Source organism: Notamacropus eugenii, chromosome 1 (assembly GCF_028372415.1).
Source record: "Notamacropus eugenii isolate mMacEug1 chromosome 1, mMacEug1.pri_v2, whole genome shotgun sequence".
NCBI lineage: Eukaryota > Metazoa > Chordata > Mammalia > Diprotodontia > Macropodidae > Notamacropus > Notamacropus eugenii.
In genome coordinates this window covers 66,570,624-66,588,190 of record NC_092872.1, presented here as the reverse complement: position 1 = coordinate 66,588,190, position 17,567 = coordinate 66,570,624, and the positions used below count along the sequence as shown (strand labels likewise).

At 38.3% G+C, this 17,567-nt stretch overlaps 1 protein-coding gene across 10 annotated transcripts in view; it reads left to right on the top strand.

The window, feature by feature from the left end:
- Window positions 1–17,567, top strand: part of PRUNE2 (prune homolog 2 with BCH domain) — a 321,110-nt gene that overhangs the window by 91,984 nt on the left and 211,559 nt on the right. For all 10 annotated transcript variants that reach the window (XM_072604894.1, XM_072604886.1, XM_072604875.1 and 7 more), the window contains exons 5-6: window positions 3,798–3,950; window positions 6,373–6,467. In XM_072604894.1, coding sequence (XP_072460995.1) covers window positions 3,798–3,950; window positions 6,373–6,467 — 248 coding nt within the window. The remainder of the gene's footprint in view (window positions 1–3,797; window positions 3,951–6,372; window positions 6,468–17,567) is intronic.

Below are 17,567 nucleotides of genomic sequence, written 5' to 3'. Positions count from 1 at the left end.
ATACATAATCTCATTTGAGTCTCACCTCAGTCTTGCAAATTGATCAATCAAAAAGTATTTATTAAACCCACTAGGTCTCAGGCACAGGGGTAACAAAGATGTAAGTGAAACAATCCTTGTTCTCAAGGAATTTACATTGTAATGGAGGAGATGTTGCACACATATAAGTATATACAGAATATTTACATAATAAGTACAGGTTAATTTTTGGTTGAGGGGGCAGTGGTGGAGGAAGGTGCTGGAAATTAAAGAAATCACAAAAGCCTTCATGGACAAAGTGACGAGGGCTGAAAACTAAGCAATCCAAGAGGTAGAGGTGAAGAGGGAGTGCATTTTAGGCATAGGGGATAGCCAGTGCAAAAGTTTTTTGTTTTTTTTTTTAAGAAATTGATGTGGTATCATTTATAAGGATCAGGAAGAAGGGCTGAAGAGGTTGGTGACCCAGTGGATAGAGCACTGGACTTGGAGTCAGGAAGACTCATCTTCCCAAATTCAAATCCAACCTCAGACACTTCTGACCTTTGTGATCCTGGACAAGTCACTTACCCTTGTGTGCCTCAGTTTTTTATTTGTAAAATAAGTTGGAGAAGTAAATAGCAAACCACTCTAGTATCTCTGTCAAGAAAACCCCAAATGGGGTCATGAAGAGTCAGACACAAGTGAAACAACTCAACAACAACAGGAGGTTTGGGAGCAATGGGAAGATAGCTTGAAGCCAGATTGTGAAGGACTTTTTATGACAGAAGATTTTATATTTGATTCTAGAGGTGATAGGGAACCACAAGAATTTCTTGAGTAGACAGTGAGGGAACCACAAGAATTTCTTGAGTAGACAGTGGGGTGTATGTATGACATGTCTAACATGACATACTAGACTGGCACTTTAGGAAAATCACTTTGACAGCAGTGCATGTAGCATGGAGTGGAATGGGGAAGGACTTGAGGCAAGAACAAATCAGTAGAGCAGAGGAGTGACAATGAGAGACTAAATTGGGGTGAGGGCTGTATGAGTGAAGAGGAGGGGCCTGATTGGAGAGATGCTATTGGAAGTAGAAGCAATATTTGCAAAATAGGTAAATTATATATGGTTCTCACAATTAGTGGAGAAATAGGATCCAGGAGTTCAAAGGAATCTTATGCCTCCTGGTTAGGGGTTCTTTCTGTTTCATCACAATTCACCTTCCTTCTCTCCACCCTTCTATTCTTTCCCTTATTTCTTTTTGTTCTCTACTTCCTCTTCCTCTTTCCCAGCAGGTGCTGTCTTTTACCCTTCTTTCACCTTTGCAACATCTATCTGCTATCTCTCTTCTGATGCTGTCATCACTCTGGTGCAGGCTTTATCACCTAATGCCTGGATTATTGCAATAGTCTGTTGGTGGGAGTGCCTGCCACAATTCTTCCCCTGCTCCAGCCCTTCCTTCATTCAGCTACCAAAGTAATTATGACAGGTCCATTCATGCTAAACTCCAGTGACTCCATATGACCTCAAGGATCAAATAGAAAATCCTGTTTGGCATTTGAAGTTCTTTATATTCTGCTCCTCTCCCTCCCCACCCAGCTCCTGCCTGCCTCCATCTTTCCAATTTTCTTACACGCTTCTCCCTACCATGTACCCCTTGATCCAGTGACACTGACCTCCTTGCTGATCCAAAGCAGCACATTCCATCTCTAGACTCCAGGTGTTTTCTTTGGCTGTCTCCCACGCCTGGAATGTTCTGTCTCCTCAGCTTTGCCTGCTAGCTTTCCTGGCTTCCATCAAGTCCCAATTAAAATCTCAGGAAACCTTTCCCAAACTTTTTTTATAATGCTAGTGCCTTCCCTCTTTTATTTCCTATTTATCCTGTACATAGTTTATTTGTACACAGTTGATTGCTTGTTGTTTCCCCGTTAGACTGTAAACTCTTTGAGGATAGGGATTATCTTTAGCCTCTTTTTCTATGACCTGCCCCCACCCATGCTTAGGCTGTAGCAGACACTTAATAAATGTTTATTGATTGATATAGATGGTCATGGAACCCATCCTTAGCAATATGACTGACACCTGGATTAAATGAGGGATTCATGATTTATACATCAAGAAATCACATCTTTAATCGGTTTTTCCCTCTGCTGACTTAACTCTATAGGAACTTTCTCCAGTTCTGCTAGTCTGGCTCTTGTTGCCAGAAGGGAGCGTCTATGGAGGTTATGAAGTGATTTAACAGCTCTCCTTCCCACTGGGGATTGTGTCTGGTGGAATTCAGAAGATGACTTGAAGGGGCATTGTCTCTTAGTAAATGACCTTGTAACATAAGATTCTAAGAAATTATGAAACAAGGATATATAAACTGCTTTCTTAGCCAGTCTCTGGAACAAAGCAAGGGGTTCATTGTTATAATCATAATGCCATCTAAATGGGCACTTTGCTAAGAAATGAATTTTAGAATTCTGCATTCTAGTGGTATTTATGAGTTAAATACCTTTGAATAGTTCAGCGTTTGTATTGTGATTATTTTAATGGAATCTTATTTTTGTTATTTTGGATCAGACGTGATTTCATTTCATTCCTTAGGAGGAGACTTCATTGACCAATGCAGATGAGTACCTGACTGCAGTTTATCATCTTGGAAAATTGCCTAGAACATTGATAGGCTAAGAGACTTGTCCAGGGTCACCAGAATGTGTTAGAGTCAGGACTCAACCCAGTTCTTCCTGACTTTCTAGAGTCTGTGCTCTACGCACTCTACCAGGTCCATATACACACAGCATATTCCAGGCCAGCTAAAAGATCCTCACCACTTCATCACCTTTGCCCTTAAACCCTTATGGAGGTAGACTATGATCCTAAACCCAAGAGCTTTAGGAATAGGAATACTTGAAACATAGTACCTATAACTATTATCCTGAGAAGCAACCCTTATGGAAAAACGTTCTGGCTGCGATTTCTGCAGGTGTTAAAGCTCTATCTATTAAAGACCCTCAAATGAAGATTTTTGATGTCAAAGTCCTTGCAGCTTTCAAATGGTTCAACATCAGAGACTGATGAGAATTTATCTGTAGAAATGATGTTAAAGGACAGGCATTAACCATCTGCTTTGTTGCTGCCCCTAAGGACCATGGGACCCTTCCATCTTACTGGGAGCTGAAGCTTTCTCTCTCTCTGTATTTTTTCCATTAGATTGTGAACTCCTTGAGAGCAGGGATTATCTTCTTTTTTTCTTTAAATTTATAGTGTTTAGCAAGTGCTTTGTACATAGTAAGTGCTTCATTCATTCATTCAAACATGTATTCATTCATATATAGAGATAGAGTGGGAAATGACATTGAGGATCATCTAGTTTAATCTTCCATTTTGTAGATGAGGAACAGAGGTTAGGAGAAATATATTGACTTGTTCTGGATCACACAGCGCCAAAGCTGAGTCATCTGTTTTCACATTCAACACTGCTTCCACTGGCTATCTGTCTCTTCTTATTTTGGGGGGTTTTAAATTGATGTACATTATTTAGCTGGGTCTGTTGTGCTTGGGCCCATAATTTCTTGATTGTAAGCCTTAGGCTTAAGTTGTAGTGATGGTTATGGGCATGAAATGAAATGAACTTTGGCAGATTGCTCTTAAAGGATTCAGTCAGGGGATGGGTCTTCAATTGCTACCTTGAAAAGGACCTTTTAAATTACTTGAACCTGAATTTAAAGTGGGGGTGGGGTGGGTAGAGAAGAGATGGGTAGGATGTCACATCTGCTGATGTGACTCAGAAAGATATAGACTCTCACATCATACATCAGTGTTTAAAAGCTAGTGTCTTTTCTCATTTCAGGGAGTATTCTTTTCAATCAGATGTCCATGGAATCTGAGAAGATGTCAGAGAAACAGGAAGAAATTCTTTCCATTCTAGAAGAGAAATTTCCTGATTTGCCTCCAAGAGAAGATATTATCAGCATTCTGCAAGAGACCCAATGCAGTGCTCAGAGTAAGTGTTAACATCATTGAAGCACATCACCACTCCTGTGTGGGTATGAGGGATAATGTATTGCATTACTTCAGAAGTTGTGTTTCTTCTGTTTTTTTATACTTGTAGGTGATTTTAATTTAAATCATTGTGACCTGCCTGGGTACAGTTAGCTCTTACTGCCAGTACTCAGGTACTGATATCTGAAAATGTTCTGGGTATTCATTCAACTAATGTGTACCCCTGACACACCATTGTACAGTATTGATTTGTAGAGAGGGTTCTATTTTAAGAACAGGGTGGGGCTGACTGCAAGCTGGAGTGCATTTTATAAATAAATTATATTTTAGAAGGATATGAAGAAGTGAAAGAAAAAGACTGGGTCGATGAAAATGTTCTGTTGATAAGAGGCTTAAAGGCTCACTTTACCAGACTTCTTTAAATAAACAGAATTTCCTGAGAAAGATGGAGACCATCATTCATTCAGCAAAAATAACCTTCAAGGTTCGGTGATCATAAATAGATTGCCATAGACCCTAGCCCCTCTGCTACTGAGGGTGGTCTTAGGGATATGCCAAAGCTGAAAAATTCATAAACTGGTGATGAGCTTGGCTAGGCTGATCCTCAGACAGTAGACACATCACGTCTCCTGTCCCTTGTTAGAAACCTTTTCAATTCGTGTGGAGTCATCAGAGCTTGGGTTTCACTGGTATAGACTTTGAGAATCCAGCTTCACCTTCGTGGTGTGATGAGACATTGGACTTGGGTCTTAGTGAACAAGAAAAAAGCAACTCTCTATAATATACACATGGATAGGTTGCATGGTGTTTTCTGACACATACTAGTAATGAGATCCTGGGCAAATCCTTGAACCATTCCATTCTTTAAGAAGCCCTATAAAACTATAAGTTACAGAGAAACGACCAACCTGTATTGGTGGAGGAAGTTTCTCATGGAGACCTCCCTACATCAATGCAATTACAGGTCTGGTCACTCTCCTTGTCCCTATTTGCATGTGTGTGTGTATGTGTGTGTGTGTGTGTGTGTGTGTGTGTGTGTGTATGCATTTAGGAAATGTGTGATGAGTTGGTCATATAGAGAGAGCGGGGGATAACAGATAGGCAGCCTTAGGGCTGAACTCATAACTCCCAAATGTAAAATGACCTAGGGTAAGGATTTTTAGACTTTTTTTTGTCATGGACTCCTTTGACAAATCGTTGAAGCCTAGGTACCCCTTTGCAGAATTCTGGTTTTAAATGTGTAAAATAAAATACTTAAGATTGCAAGGAAATTAAATATATTTAAAAATAACTTTCAATATATATATGTATATACATACATATATACATACACATACACACACATTTATATATATATATATATATATATATATATATATATATATATATATATATAAAATTCAAGGATCCTCCTGAAATCCACCCACAGATTCCTTAGGAGCCCACTGATACTGCCCCTCCCAAACCAAATTAAGAACCTCTGACTTAGGGGAAGACATCTTGAACACTGAGCAGTTCAATGGGCTAACACAGACAAAATACACACAATGATGAAATAGCATCTATTTGACACCTAACTGATGTTTTTATTGCTGTTGATATCAGTACAGTACAAATAATCTATTTGGGAAATAGGACAGTTATGTAGTTTCCCATGACCTTTCAATCTTCAAATCAGAGGTAGCTTACAATCTTTACTGACTTTACTGACACTGAATTCCATTTAAGTTCTGAGGTTGCGAGATAGGGAGGCACATAATGGAAGCCACTTTTGTCCATATGTTTCTATGGATTATCTTTTTTTAAAAAAAAAAAGGAAAGAAAAGCATTGGATGAGGATTTGCTACCAAGAAAGTAACTGCTTCTTCTATTAGGGATTTCATTCAAACCCACCAGACTAAAATTCTAGGCAATGCTGAAAATTTAGAATTAGGGAACATTTTATTTGCCATTGTAATAATTGCTACTATAAATCCTCCAGGAAAGAATGAGCAACGGAATTAGGATAATTCCATCATTTGTTATGTTTGCTCACAAGATAAACTTCACATTGAAAAAAATTCACATGAAAAAATTTTGGAAGTTAGAAGTGTTGGTTCATTCAAAAGCATCCTGGAAATAAATCAGAGAATGTAATTTTGCTACGGCATCATCAGCGATTGATATAATTTGTGCCCTCAAATTTGTGTCTTAAGAACAGTAGTGATCTCTAAACTTATTCATTTCATTGGTCTCCTTTAGAATGACTTTGGGATACTAATAATTCCCTAAAAACAAATATGTATTTGAGAGGTATTATGTTTCCTATTATTTTAGGGATAAAAAAATGAATTGAAGTTAATAGGGTTAACATTTTAACATAATATTGTTATATTATAAAATTTCTCTACAGTAAAAGCGTGCTGTTTTTCTTCTTTTAACAGGTTTAAGTATTGAACAGACAATGCTGAAGGATCTGAAGGAACTGTCAGATGGAGAAATAAAAATAGCAATCAGTACTGTGTATATGACTCTTGAGGTAAGGTTGGAAATGATAAAATGTTTAATATGAATCATTATGTGATACTTAACCTTTCTTTCCAGAATTCTTTGTAACTGATTTTTTTAAACTCTTAAATTGTTTACTATGAATACCTATCTGTGGTATTACTTATATAGGAATGCATATTAACATGCTCCAATATTCTAAGGATCTATGAGCTCATTAATATAGGTATCCCCATATTATGGGCAGCTAGGTGGTATAATGGAATACTGAGTAGGGGGCTGAACTTGGAGTCAAGAAGACTCAATTTCAAATCCTCTCTCAGACACTAGCTAGCTGTGTGACTAGGGGGCAAGTCATTTAACCTCCTTCTGCCTCAGTTTTCTCAACTATAAAATGGGGACAGTAATAGCATCTGCTTCCCAGGGTTGTTATAAAGATCAAATGAGATAATACATGTGCAGCACTTTGTGAACCTTAAAATGCTAAATTAATGCTATTACTACCACCACCATCACCAGCACCACACCACCGTTACTATTACCGCCACGATTACTATTCTCTCCAACGACAATGCTCCCAACCCATTTATACCTGCCTATCTTGCATGACTTTTGCCTTTCTATAAATCCACAATGGCTACACTTAACATTTTGAAGCCTTCCTTATCTTCTCTGTTGTGAATACCCATGGAGTACCCATTGCTATCGCATTTTAAAATATAAACAATGGAAAATATTCACTTCAGTTCCTAGGGTATGGGCTACCCTATCATATCTCAACAGAAAGTTAACCAAAAAAAATTTTCTACTTCTGTCCCACATATTGTATGTGCTATTTGACACTATGTACTGGAATTGTGTGTCATTCTTAAAAAAATAATCTCTACATTAGCTTTTGTAAGCTCCAGAGCCTGAGAAAACCTGTCATTTGGGTAATAAATCATGAAAACTCTGCACTAATAATAAGCAAATCTTTCCATTTTTATTATAGGGGTAACTCATGCTTAATGTTATTCTTGTCTTTGTATGGTTCTTTAGTAAATTATATCTACTTTGGGAGTTTTCAGCAACTTGCATGTTAATCTTAATTAATTTTTCCTAATTAGAACTATATTTTATATGAGTACATTCGTAGCTGTCTGGACTTCAGCATATTCTCTTACAACTCTCTTGCTTTGTTTGGGCCTGTCTCTTTCTTAGTAACTGTCTTTGACTCTTTCATCACTATTGCTTATATTCAACAAACATTTTTAAGTACCTCAGATGTAAGACACTAGGTTAGATGCTGGGTCATCAGTGTGATGAGTACCTGTGAATTTATCTCTTGGACTTTTAGAGCTGTATATTCCTGTTATAACTTGTTATGCTCATCCATGGCAGTCTTAAAGCAAGGTAAATGGATTTAGAGTCAGATGACTTGAGTTCAAGGCTCTAGCCCTGTCATTTATCACTTTGCTTCTCTGTTCCTTAGTTTGTATGTAAAAAAAAAAAAGTTGCATTTATCAGCAGTAAATCCCAGAGAGGTCAGATTGTATTTAAAAGATATTTTCTTAACTTTTTTTGCTTGATCTGGTGAAGCCTGTGGAACCTATCTTTGAATAATATTTTAAATGCATAAAATAAAGCATATAAAATTACAAAGGGAACCAATGGTACTGAAATCTTTATCAATATTTTTTTAATGACAAGTTCATGGGCTCCAGCCTAAAGATCCTTGGATTAGATGAAGCCACTTCAAATTCTATTCTGTAATTTAGTGAGTATGTGGATATTCAACTTCCTTTCACCTAGAAGGTATCCTAGAGCTTCCTTGAACCAAGTGGGAACATTGTTAAATCATGCTGTGAACATTTCCACCTTGTTTTATGGGAAGTTTTTTTTGTTCAGTTGTTTTTAATCATGTCTACCACTTTGTAACTCCATTTGGGATTTTCTTGGCAAAGATATTGGAATGGTTTTCCTTTTCCTTTTCTAACTCATTTTACAGATGAAGAAACTGAGACAAACAGGGTTAAGTGACTTGCTCAGGGTCACGCAGCTACTAAGTGTCTGAGGCCAGATTTGAACTCAGGAAGATGAGTCTTCCTGACTCTAGTTCTGGTACTCTCTCCACTTTGCCACTTACCTATTCTGTTTATATATTTGTTGTTCTTGAGTTGTTTCAGTTGTATCCACCACATCTGACTCTCCATGACCCCTTTTCAGGTTTTCTTGGCAAAGATACTAGAGTGGTTTGCCATTTCCTTCTCCAGTTCATTTTATAGATTAGGAAACTGAGGCAAACAGGGTTAAATGACTTTGCCCAGAGTGACACAGCTAGCAAGTGTCTGATGCTGGATTTGAACTTACCAAGATGAGTCTCCTGACTCTGGGACCAGTTCTCTATCTACTATACCACTTAGCTACCCCATGTTGATATTATTGATAATATAAACTATTAAAGCTCAAAACTGCATTAAGACTTTTGGGACACCTAGCATATATCTAGTTTATCAATAAACTCAATCGTTGTTCTATGCCCTTTGTAAAGCTTGTTTTTCATTTCACAGATGATTCACTCTTTGAGGGTGTTTCCCCTAGGGTTTGGCATAGTGTTTTGTACATAAATACTGCTTAATAAATGTTTATTGATTTGAATTGGAGATATTAGATCGGCAGTAGTAGAAAGATACTAACCTTAGTAGAGCGACTCTGCTATCTCTGGACAGTTGAGGATTGATAATTACCCTAACTGATCTTCAAAGTGGGTAGAGCCAGCAAATGTGCCCTAAACATTTTGAGCCTCTAGGGCTCAAAGAGATACGTTCTATACATAGGCTAGCAGGAACAGGACTTGTATACTGCGTCTTAGGAATCCTTAACCTTTGTGCTTTCCCAGTATCACATCCGTTAATGTCCTCTTATTAAGTTTTAAGTGCCTTTTGGAAATTCCTTTCTAAATTCCCACAGAAGAGCTTAGAGAACTGTCATTTTTAGCAAAATTTGTATCTTTATTTAAAGACTCAATATCATGAATTACTCTAACCATGATATACCTTCATTTACATTATGCAGTGTATATCAACGGCTGCTATGTCAAGGTATGCTCAATTGCAAATGTTTAGCATGCTGAACAAGTGATGCAATGATAACCCTAGTTTGACAATAATTTATATTTTGGTCTAATAATTAATCAGTTGGTTAACTACATGTCTGGCAATGCAATCTGATTTCTTGAAAGTGGAAGACCAATGATAAATCAAACATGCATATCATTTTAAACTATTGCCAGCTGTGTAGAAGATATCACTACTCTCCCTACTAGAACCCCTTAAGAAATGATTCTAGCAGTTTCTGTCAATCTAATTGCTGCAGAAAGAATTCACTTTGCAGGAATGCTGGGGATTTGCCTATATGAAGAATGAAACAATCCCTGCTCTCGAGGAATATAGAGAAAGGGAACTTCCTTCTTTTGTTCATCTTTCCAAGTTCCCTTTCTCTATATTCCTCGAGAGCAGGGATTGTTTCATTCTTCATATTCAAATCCCCAGCATCCTGCACAGTGTTCTTTCTGCACATTTGATTGACAAAATGCTAAATCTTTTGGGGGTTCTATATGGATATTATGATTAATTCTTTGGTATAACGCATAGTAGGTACTTTAAAATGGTTGGTTGATTGATTTCATTAGCATTGCTCATTAACTCTGGAGATCCCATGATCTCTCTATTCCCTTTAAATCATGGCCAACTTTGCTTCTTTTCTGTTGAATTTCCCCCTTGTGGGCAGATTCCCATTGCTACATTTCCTTTCTCTCCACCCTCCACCCCCACCCCCAGTTCCCTCTCTTAATTTGAAGAAGAGCCCAGAGAATACATACTTCATTCTTTGGATTTTGCTACCATGTCCCTCATTCTTGAGGATGGGTATTTCCTCCTCCCACCCCCTTTCAGCTCCCTTTTCTGTGTTGTCTAAGTTCTTTGAGGTCAGAGACTTTCTTGTGGCTTATATTTGGAACGATGACTCTTAGCATAGTGCCTAGCACGTAATAAACAAGCTTGTTGACTTGATTTTTGACAATCTCATTAATAATTATTATGCACTACTCATTTCCAAAGGGTAAGCATAAAAGAGAAAGGAGGAAAAACTTGTGAATATTAGCATAAAATCGCAGAATGTCAGAACTGGAAGGAACCATAGAGATCATTGAATCTCATTTTATAGATTAGAAATTTAAGGCTCAGAGTGATCAAGTGAGTGACTCAAGTTTACATAAGTAGCAAACAGCAGAATCTTCTGTCTTACCCATTTACTACCTCTAGTAAAAGATTAAGGGAGGAGGTTTTGAGAAAAACAGCCATTCCCAAATTTTCCATTGATTCCCTTTTCCTTCAAGGATTTTCTTGACACTTATTTTTAACCTAAATAGGGTATAGAGGTAAAGAATCAACCCTTCGGGGATTTGTCCCCTAAGGCATGACCTTGAGTCATCAATAATTCTATCAGTAGTCCTGTACTAGAGAGATAAGATCCAATTGTTTAGAGGGCAAAGAATAGACACAAATGAAAAGTATGGTAGTCCATTCAGTCTAGAAGTATGAAGACTGAGGAGAAAGTCTGATGGAAACCTTTACTATCATGAAACACTATGATGAGAAGAAACATTTTTTTTTTCCATCAAACTATGAACCATTAGATCTGGGAAGTATCCCTTGAAGTTTAAAATAAATAGTTTTGGAAGGGGAAGTAATGGGATCTTCTCAGTTGTCTTTGGTTTCTGCACCAGTCTTTTCTGGTAATCTTTTTATCACCTTTCTCCCAATCCACAGTGAGCCTTTTTTTATGACAAGGAAAAGTCAGACTGAGTGTTTTTCAACAGTTTATGCAACATTCTGTAGTCATAATTCCCTGCCTGTCTTACCAAAGACCCCCTTACCTTATTTCTACTAATGGATCTTCCTTTTAAAAACTATTGTTATTCAATATTGATAAGCATGATTGTAGCACAGTGGAAGGAGATTTGGATTTATTATGGAGATTACCTTTTGGGATTATGCTTCATTTTCCCTCTAACTGAGTAGAGGTTGAACTTAAGTTTACTACTGTTATTAAACTTTGTTGTCGTATTAATATCACATCGAACCTTTTCCCCCTCACCACTGACCTGTGCCCTGATCAAGAAGGGTTTTGCAGTGAATCTATTCAGACTTTTGTGTAGTGAATGAGTCACCAAATGGGATCAAGAGAGATGGGTTGTCTTGTGGCAGGGCTCAGAAGGACAGATGTAATTAAGACTAAGTTGATTTGTCCTTTTTACTGTAGACCTTGAAAGGCAGACACCAATATTCCTATAGGAAGTACATGTCCTCACTTTCCATTCCTCAGGAATGACAATGCCAAGGTGTGAACTGGTTCTGAATGCACAAGTTTTTCTCTCAAGAGTCTCTCATCAGAAACACTTGTTTAGAGAGCTGACTAATGACATCTTTTGTTTACCTTGGGTCTAGCCATTCCAGAAGCATTATTCTTTCCGTTAATGATATGCTAATGGCAATTAGCAATTAATATTCACTGGACAGATGCCAGCTAGAGCTTTGCTCTTCTGTAATGTCTTCTCACTGATACAACTGTTCTTTACCATGAGGGATGTAATGCTTTCTCTGGAAGATATGGTGAGGTTAAGTGAACTTTTAACAGTTGGACCTGTAATAAATTAATATCAGCTACTATTTCTGTTCTTACTAACAGTTAGACACCTTAGATGGAGAGTTCACAGAAGGCCAATAATACAAAAAAAGAAATGAGTTATTATTATGGTGTATTTTAACTTAGATGCAAGGAGATCCAAAGCCTAAAACAAAACAAGTAAGAATAGAGGCAGAGAGGAAGAGACAAAGGGAAAGAGTCGGGGAAGGAAGGTAGGGTATAGGACAAAGGAATAACTCAGTCTCAGTCACTGGAAGGGTTGGTTGCTAGACAATTGGGTAGGATGGTCAGCAGGAAGAATAAGGGGGTCAGCAGATGTCCTTTGGAGAGGCCATCCTCAGACCAGGTACTGGCAGCATTTCCAAATTCTTCATCACTTCTCTCACTCACTGCCTTTATAATGGGATGATCAGCTGAAGAAGCTAAAGGTAATGGATTTTATATGAAAGGGGTGGGGTCTCCTCACTCAGGTGCATCTAGTTGCTGTCCCATCTTCAATGTTGTACCCATGGGGATGCAGGGGATTAGTCAGTCAATTCATTTGTCCTTTCTGTGACTCTCCAGACCCAAACTCCCTTTCTTGGCCATGGTTCCCATGTGCCCCGTTGCTCCCATTAGAATGTAATCTTGAGGCCAAGAGCTGTCTCACTTTTGTATTTGCACTCCCAGCACCAAGCATAATACCTGGCATATAATAGGTCCTTAATAAATATTTTTTCACTCATTCATTTTATTAAATAGTGCATCCGTAGGAGGGGGGTGGAGTGGAGTTAAAAATTTCCTAAAAATGGCAAAGCAAGGATGTTAAGAAAAAGGTCATACCTAATGTCCAGAGCAGGGATAGACTTCCTCAAAAGGGCATTTTAAGTTTCACAGAAGCCTATGCATTCAAGGTTTCTTAAAGTGTCACAGATGTTTATGGTCACAAGCTGTCTTTCCTTTTCCCATTTCTTATTTGACTATTGTCATCATAATACATTCTGGATTCTCTTTTCCTGATCATTAATTTCATTCCTTTTCTCACTTTCCTCTTTACCATTTGTCCTTAGTCAGTCATGCAACATCCCTCACTGTCCCATGGACACATACAACATAAAATATACTACATGATTTTCTAGCTCTCATAACTTACCTCTGGAATGTAGTTTCGTTCTGTCCTCAATGCTCCTCTTTCAGGCCACATCCCAGACTCAGGTATTCCCATTAACAAGTAGCCAAGGTTCCGAGATGAGATGAAGATTTATGTCCATGTGTGGAGAATGGAGAATGATATTTAGCCATTTCTATGATGGCAGAGTAGGAAAACTCACCAGTACAGAGATGAAGTCTCAGCTAAAGTCTTAGTCCTGTCTTTGGACATGAAAATATTAAAGCTGATAGAATGGAGCCTTACATATGTAGAGCCTGGCTAGAGGCTGACCTCTTACTGATGGTACCATATTGTCTGGTATCAATCCAGAACTGGTTGTATTCTATATCTCATGATGGCAGAGCAATTACAGTTATTGACTGTCCCATAATGGATGAATCCTTAGACCACTTGCCTCATATATTAATGACATTTGTAGTCTATGGGATTAAATGCCATGCAGTTTAGGATTGTCTCCAATTTAGGGATTGTCTTGTCTTACATTAATGCAATGGTTGTGTGCTGTTGAAACCTCAAATCTGTGGTTTTCAGCATAGGGAATAATAATGCATTTTTGGATCCAAACACATCCATAAAATATAATAGATGTGCAGATGCCACTGTAATAAAGCGTTACTTTTCTAAGTACCATGGTCTACTGGGCCCCTGTAGACATGGCAGTCAGTGCTTTAATGGAAATAAATGATCTTTGGAAGTTCTTAATCCCTAATCTAGATTTTTCTCTTAAAATGATCTTCCATGTGTCTTGTCAGAGCACTGATTCACTCAGGGCCCTTGTGGACAGCAGATGTTCTCGAACTACCCGCTACAATGGAGAGAGTAGTTATTATTTGACATGATAGTAAAAGTTCCAAAATGAAGTAGAGGCGAAAGGGGTTTTCAGTTTCTGGGATGTTCCCTTCTCGTCAGAGAGATGCTTTCTGTTTCTGTCTTCTGAAGAAAGTTGTTCAGTATTGCATCTGAAGAAATCTGAAAAAACCTCCACAGTGATTAAGGAATCTTTTTCCCACTTGATTCCTTGCATTTAAAAAAGAAATTCAGATATTGACTTCCTTGTCCTCCTCCAAACTATTTAAATCCTACCCATCATTCAAAGCCAAGTACAGACCTTACCTTCACCAGGAAGCCTCCTGTACCACTCAGATTCTCATTTATTTCCCTTTCATTTGAATTCCCATAGTAATTATAGTTTGAATTATTCAGATTAAGGCCTAGTTATATATTGGTATATATTTTTTCTAGTTGTCTCATGTATGTTAAACTTATCTCCCCAACCGCACTGTCAGTTCCTTGAGGGCACGAATCTAGCAATATATACTCCTTCAGAGCTGAGAGCACTAGTAGGGATTCAGCCAATACTTGCTGATTGATAGATGACATTGTATAAGTAGAGTCTGTGTCAGGCAAGTTTATAATTTTCCTCTTTTAACTCTAATTTGTATTTTATTTTTTCTGTCTTCCTCCATTCCTCCCTCTCTCCTCTTTTCCTTCATTCCTTCTTCTTTTCTTTTTCTTTTTTTCTCCCTTCCTTCCCTCCCTCTTTCATTCCTTCCTTTCTTTCCCCCTTCCCCCTTCCTTATTTCCTTTTCTTCTTAATAAATTAGAAGGAAAAATTCATTTATCTGATGATATTTGAACAGGTATTAAGTAAATGCCACATTCTTGGTGATTAGTATATTTTAGTCACTTTCTCCCTGGAGGACTATTTCTGCCTGAAAAGTGAGATTAGGTAGATAAATAATAGCATATCTATTTATGGATGAGCAACAGCAGTTGCACATGGTGAGACAGCATGGATAGGTTGCCATCTACACCAATGATGAAATGCCCACATTAATGAGGTCATAGATCTTCTGAATTGTTGTTGTCTGGTCACTGATGCTTTTGTTTGGCTCTGACCAGGCTTAGGATTTCATCAGTGTAGGGGAACTTTGGGTGAGAAACCACTTTTAACAATGCAGATCTGCACCTGCTCTCCAATTTATAATCTTAGAAATTTGTTTGTAGTATGAAGAAGTTAAGTGAGTTGTTCAGGGTCACACCCACAGTATGCATCAGAGGTACAAATGGAAGCGATTCAGTTTCCTAGCATGGTGCTGGTAGACTGTCCATGTTTCACAGGCATACAACAATGAAGTCAGCACAATGGCTCTGTAGACCTTCAGTTTGGTAGTGTCTACTACCTCTTCTCTCCCAAACTTTTCTTCAGAGCCTCCCAATTACTGAGCTAGCTCTGGCAATGCGTGAATCAACCTCATTGTCAATGTGTACATCATCAATCAATGCTGAGGCCCTTGACCATTTACCTCAGGTTGAAGTCAATCCCTCCTTAGCTGAACTTCCAACTGAAGAAGAGATTTTGAGGGTCATTAGGCTCCTTTCATGTGGCAAAGCACCTGATGCTGATTCTATTCCAGTTGAAATTTACCAGGTAGGGGGACCAATGCTCACACAAAAGCTGACTGAAATTTTCCAGGTTATATGGCAAGAGGAGGTTATTCCTCCAGGAGTTCAAGGATGCCTCCATTTTTCATCTCAGGTAAATGTGTTCAAATGTGTTCAAATAAAGAAGTGATGACAACCTGCAAGGGATGTTATGGAAGAGATTCTAGCCCTGGGAGGGAGGTTGACCCTCTAAAGGTCAGCATGGTCAAGAGCCTGTGATCAGGCCAGATGTGCATCAGTTGGATTTTTACCTTGAAGGAGAGAAGATTTAGGAGGACAGTCAAGATTGTCTTAAAGGCATTTGAGATTATAAGGCAGAACCAAGATGGCAGAATGAAAGCAGGGATATCATAATCTCAATGACAACGTGGTCTTTCTGGGAAGTTTTGAATTGGTAGACAAAAACTGTGCATTCTGCTGTTAGGTTTCCTATTGGCTCCCTGGGGATCAAGCAGAAAGTTACTTGAGGTTTTTTTTTCTCCCCATGCCTTGTTATGTGCTATATGAGCAGATGCTTCAAGTAACATAAGTAGGAAATTAATAAGGAAGAATAAAAGATTTCCTAATAGACCTGCAAACAATGACTTTAAATAACAATAATGAGTCAAAGACAACAAGATCTGATAATGACAGGTGACATGGATGAGTTTTGAGGAGGAAAGAAGATGGAGCAGAAAAGTCCTCAGAAGAAACCTCACCGGAGAGAAAGCATCTCTTGTCAAAAGTTCCCTTAAAACTTAGATTGTACAGGGCCATTACTGTCTGTTCCTTGGGCATTATCTTCTGTACCATTCTTACTCTGATTGTACCTACTGAGGAGAATAGAATAGGGACCAATGACATATTGAATCTATTGTTGGCTGTGGCTGTTGGCTCCCTACAACCCTACCCTTTCTTTTTCTTCCTTCCTTCCTTCCTTCCTTCCTTCCTTCCTTCCTTCCTTCCTTCCTTCCTTCCTTCCTTCCTTCCTTTCTTTCTTTCTTTCTTTTCTTTCTCTCTCTCTTTCTTTCTTTCTCTCTCTCTCCTTCCTTCCTTCCTTCCTTTCATCTGCATATATATGCACATATATGTATGTATACATATGTGGGTATGTATATATATATATATATATATATATATATATATGTTTGTATGGTTTTGTTTTGTTTTTTTTACTAGACTTGTGATTCCACTGGTATGGGGAGCTGCTGGTGAGGATATGCCCTCTTCTGGTACAGATCTGTAACTGTTCTACAACTTGAAGTCTTAAGAGATTTTCCTAGGGCATAGGGGTTAAGTGAGTTGACCAGGAATGCTCAGTCAGTATGTGTTAGAAAACATCCTTGAATGCAGTTTTCCTGATGGCTGTATGACTCTTTCTATTATAATAGGGGTTGCTGTAAACATTCTACTTCTATAAATTCCATCTTAATCATATTTAAGATTTTGTTTAGAATTTTTATGTTACAAAAGTCCCTCCCTTGAGCTGAGAGATACCTGGGATTTCCTTCTCTTGAAATCCTGTCTTTTTCATTTAGAACTGGAGTCAGAGGCAAATGGTCAAAAATCATGACTGTTTTAGGCTTCTGCCATGCACTCAACCCAGGCTGTCCTCATGACTACACTGTTTGGTAGTTTAGAAACTACCAAAACTCCTGTACCAGTGCAAGTAGTCAGGAGGAGTTCAAATCTCACCTCAGACACTTGACACTCACTAGCTGTGTGACCTTGGGCAAGTCACTTAACCCCAATTGCCTCATTCTGGATCATCTCCAGTCATCCTGATGAATATGCGGTCACTGGATTCAGATGACTGTGGAGGAGAAGTGAGGCTGGTGACCTGCACAGCCCTCCCTCACTCAAAAGAAAGTC